Here is a 4,663-nt window from a genome sequence, read left to right as displayed (position 1 = left end):
CTCACCTCTTGTTGGCCTGTCTACATATGGTGTGATTTTTAAAATTTCAAGACGATCTGGTTACAGATGACGAAACAGTGCACTTTAGCTGTCGTGTGTACTTGGGTCAGACTACAATACTCGATATATTTAGTATATGTACAGCAGTTCTCCAATCTCTTGCACATTGTTAGCAAATGACTTGGGTGAATTAAGGATGATTCTTTTGGAAAAGGTTATGACACTTCTAGTCCATCACTGCTGTGACATTGAATTCTACAGACAGATCGAATTCTTGAAGCTTCCTTGCATATCTGAAAAATGCAATCAAAATCCGTCCATCCTGGCTCACTTGGCAACTGCTATTGCTGCCATAATAACTGCACCTTACCACTTACTCCGTGGAAAACAATGCCATTCCTTGGTTTTGAGTCAGTCTGGCCATTCGTTGGTTACAAGTTGGAGCTACTTGACCCAGTTCTTTGCTAGAACAACTTCACTTTCCTGTAGAATTGGGCCAGGGTAGAAATATTCTCTGCTCAAACAGCCTTGAACCAATGTTAGCAGAGGGCTTTTTGAGGAAAGGCACTCATTCTCATTCTCTTCCTAGGTGGAAAGAATGCCTGCTTGTCAGACTGTTCAAAGATTATTTTCCTTGTGTTTCAGAATGATTGACAGACTCAAAGGTGGGATCTCCCACTCCTTAGCAATGTCAATCTTTTGTGTTGCATCACAGTATTCCACTTGCTACTTCAACCTCACTTTGTCTCCGATCGGCAGTATTTTTCTCCTCGGGTTTACTCTACTTGTGGAGATTCACTAAGTCTTTTGAATGATGGCTTACCTATACTTGTGTTTGCATAATCACATGACAAGCTTGTGTGGGTTCAGCTAACCCAGTGAGAATGGCTGACAACACGATCAAATCAGAGTTTTGGGTTCTCTAATTTCTGACTCCCCACAACTGTGGTTTTCCTTCCATACAATTTATGTTTGCAATTAAGTTTTTCAGCAAACCAACTTGTGGCCTTCTTTTAAAACAAAGTTTAAGTTGAAAACAATAAATGGCTGGTCGTCTTGGCTTCACATGGCCCTACTGTTTGACTGAATGGATTCATTTTGCATTTAATTGAGGTCCTGCTGATGATTGAGAAGCTCAGTTGCAGCATTGTTTGCTTATCTTTCTCTCTGTCTCTATCAAGATTTTATTTTTGTTGACTTTTACTTTGTTCATTGTAATGTCAGCCTAGCTGGCATTTTACAATAGCTGCTCGTGAGGCAGCAACTTTTCCAAATTTACACCTGAATGCTGCATGTAAGGGGGAAAGGGGAGATGACGAGTGCAGAAAGATGGGTTGTGTAGTAATGTTCTCATTGAAATGAAGGAGAGAATCTGTCAAAGAGCAGCTAACTATTGAATGAGTAGCTTTTTTCTGTGCACTGTGTGTGCATAGGCCCTATTCTGGGAGTTTCGGAGAGGAAAGAAAGAAACTCATTCTATTTTCTACAAACATTGAATTCAGCAGAAGACAGTTCTGAAGAGGAATGCCTAGACTGAAAATGTTAACTCTGCTTTCTCTTCTGATGTTGCCAGACCTGCTGAGTTTCTTGAATTTTTGTTTTTGCTCTAGTTGAAACAGCATGTGTGATTTAACCAACTTCTGTTGGCTGTTGGTTATGTCTGACCTGGGGAAAGACATCATTACAATTCTCTCCCAATAAAATAAAAATCCTGCTCCAAGCTGTGGTTGATGAGAGACCAAACTTTACCATACCATAATTGTAATGTGGGAGAGATTGGTTTGAATGAGAGTCCTTTTTTTCTAGTTCTACTATTAAATTATACACTGTACAGTTAATCTTACCAGTTCCTGCCAATGTTGTGAAGATTTTTTTTTTAAAAATGGTCTCTGCTTCCAGGAGTATAAAGTGGTTTGAAGTTTTTATTTTCCATGTAGTCAGGGAATATACAGGGAGGTATATTCAATTTGCCTTTTCATTTTTCTCTGAATTCTCTGTAGGGTGCTAAGAACCATGGAGTCGTGATGCCTGATGCTAATAAGGAGAATACTTTGAATCAGCTTGTTGGTGCAGCTTTTGGTGCTGCTGGACAGCGTTGTATGGCCCTATCTACTGCTGTCCTGGTCGGGGAAGCAAGAAACTGGCTACCTGAACTAGTGGAAAGGGCAAAGAAGCTGAAAGTCAATGCAGGTATGGTTACTTTCAGTGCAATGGGAATATGAGGAGTTTGATTGAATGAATAGTCCCAACATTGTCCAGGAGCCAAAATATGGAAAACCGAGACAGTTGATTAGGCAGTGTGATTTCTCCTCATGTAATTGCAACTATGTCTTTCCAGATAAATATGTGCCACATCAAGAATGTGTGGTATGGGCATTGTTGACCTTGTTGCCCATTCGTCACTAGTAGTCCTTTGAGAAGATGACACTGAGTCACCTTGAGCCACAATGGTCCCTGTAGTGCAGTACTCCCAGAAAGCTTAAGATATGGAGTTCTGGGGATTGAAACCACTTAACACTGAAGGAATACTAGAAACTAACTTCCATTATCTTGAACTAATCTGAAATTTTTTCTCCCCTCAGATTCCATTTTTGAATTCAATACAGAAATAACTAAAGTAGCTTTTTTAATGGACAGCATAGTGGCTTAGTGAGTTAGCATTGCTGCCTCACAGTGCCAGGGACCCGAGTTCAATTCCAGACCCTGGTGACTGTCCGAGTGGAGTTAGCACATCCTCTCCGTGTCTGTGTCTGTTTCTGCTGGGTGATCCAAATTTTCCCCTCAGTTCAAAGATGTGCAGTTTAGTTAGATTAGCCATGCTAAATTGCCCAGGATTGGGTGGATTAACCATGGGAAATGCATGGTTACAGGGATAGAGTAGGGGCTGGGACTGGGTGGGATACTCTTTAGAGCGTCAGTATGGACTAGATGGGCTGATCGGCCCACTTCCGCATTGTAGGGATTCTAAGTTCACCCACTTGACAATTTTGTTTGGATAAAGCAATTTTACTATTCAAAACTAGTTCTGTTATTTACCAGTAAACCATCTGACTGCATTCAATTACTTCTGTGTACTCTTGACAGAATTAAATATTTATTTAGTAACTCACCTGACTAGGCTGTTAGAAATGTTTTCTATTGGAGTTTGTGATTTGAGGTTGTGGAATGAGGAACCTAATTATTATGTGCTCTGATTACAGCCCTAATGGACAGCTGTACACTTCTCCCAGAATACATAAACATTAGAGGATTGCCTTGGTTAACCATATGAGTGCATAATTTTGTTTTTCTTCCTGATCCCAGGTGACCAGCCAGGCTCTGATCTTGGCCCACTCGTCTCCCCTCAGGCTAAGGCTCGCGTGTGTGATCTTGTCCAAAGTGGAGTGGAAGAGGGTGCCAAGCTGCTGCTGGATGGCCGGAAGATCCAGGTGAAAGGATATGAAAATGGCAACTTTGTGGGGCCCACCATCCTTGGAGGAGTAAAGGTGAGACAATAACTACTTTTTGTCATCCAGTTAATGGTAGAGCCTTGTAGAACAGGGGCCTCGGGTTGTTGTAGAACAGAGGGACCAAGCAGGTACATAATTCTTTCAAGTTAGCGCCACATATAGGCAGGATGGTTAAAAAGGCAGTTGGCACAAAGAACATTACAGCACAGTACGGACCCTTCAGCCCTCTGTTGCACCGACCTTTGAAAATAATCATATGCCCATCTAACCTACCCCGTTCCATTATTATCCATATGTATGTCCGATGTCCATTTAAATGCCCTTAATGTTGGCAAGTCTGTTGCAGGCAGGCCATTCCACGCCCCTACTACTGAGTGAAGAAACTACCCTTAATATCTGTCCTAAATCTATCACCCCCCAATTTAAAGCTTTGTGCCCTCATGTTAGCTTTCATCTGAGGAAAAAGGCTCTCACTCTCCACCCTATGTAACCCTCTGATTATCTTATACGTCCAGATAAAGTCACCTCTCAACCTTCCCCTCTCCAACGAGAACAGTCTCCGTTACCTCAGCCTTTCCTCTTAAGACATTCCTTCCATACCAGGCAACATCTATTAAATTTCCTGTGAACCCTTTCCAAAGCTTCCATGTCCTTCCTATAATGCGGTGACCACAATTGCATGCAATATGCCAGGTGTGGCCTTACCTGTGTCTTGTACAGCTGAAGCATGACCTCGTGGCTCTGAAACTCAATCCCTCAACAATAAACGCCAACACACCATGTGCCTTCTTCTGGATTAGAGGTGCTGGAAAAGCACAGCAGTTCAGGCAGCATCCGAGGAGCAGTAAAATCCTCGTTTCAGGCAAAAGCCCTTCATCAGTAATACAGGCAGAATGCCTGAAGGGTGGAGAGATAAATGAGAGGAGGGTGGGGGTGGGGAGAAAGTAGCATAGAGTACAATAGGTGAGTGGGGGAGGGGGATGAAGGTGATGGGTCAAGGAGGAGGGTCGAGTGGATAGGTGGAAAAGAAGATAGGCAGGTTGGACAAGTCATGGGGACAGTGCTGAGCTGGAAGTTTGGAACTGGGGTGAGGTGGGGGAAGGGGAAATGAGGAAACTGTTGAAGTCCACATTGATGCCCTGGGGTTGAAGTGTTCCGAAGCGGAAGATGAGGCGTTCTTCCTCCAGGCGTCTGGTGGTGAGGGAGCGGAGGTG

General features: G+C 43.0%; 1 protein-coding gene across 1 annotated transcript in view; it reads left to right on the top strand.

Annotated features, from left to right (window-relative positions):
• The window catches only part of LOC122553385 (methylmalonate-semialdehyde dehydrogenase [acylating], mitochondrial-like), a 34,380-nt gene that overhangs the window by 22,625 nt on the left and 7,092 nt on the right, over positions 1 to 4,663 (top strand). Inside the window, exons 4-5 of the mRNA XM_043697086.1 lie at positions 2,001 to 2,190; positions 3,304 to 3,485. Coding sequence (XP_043553021.1) covers positions 2,025 to 2,190; positions 3,304 to 3,485 — 348 coding nt within the window. The 5' untranslated portion in view covers positions 2,001 to 2,024. The remainder of the gene's footprint in view (positions 1 to 2,000; positions 2,191 to 3,303; positions 3,486 to 4,663) is intronic.

This window comes from Chiloscyllium plagiosum, chromosome 10, assembly GCF_004010195.1.
Source record: "Chiloscyllium plagiosum isolate BGI_BamShark_2017 chromosome 10, ASM401019v2, whole genome shotgun sequence".
In the NCBI taxonomy this organism is placed as follows: Eukaryota; Metazoa; Chordata; class Chondrichthyes; order Orectolobiformes; family Hemiscylliidae; genus Chiloscyllium; species Chiloscyllium plagiosum.
This window is presented reverse-complemented; position numbering and strand designations above follow the sequence as displayed.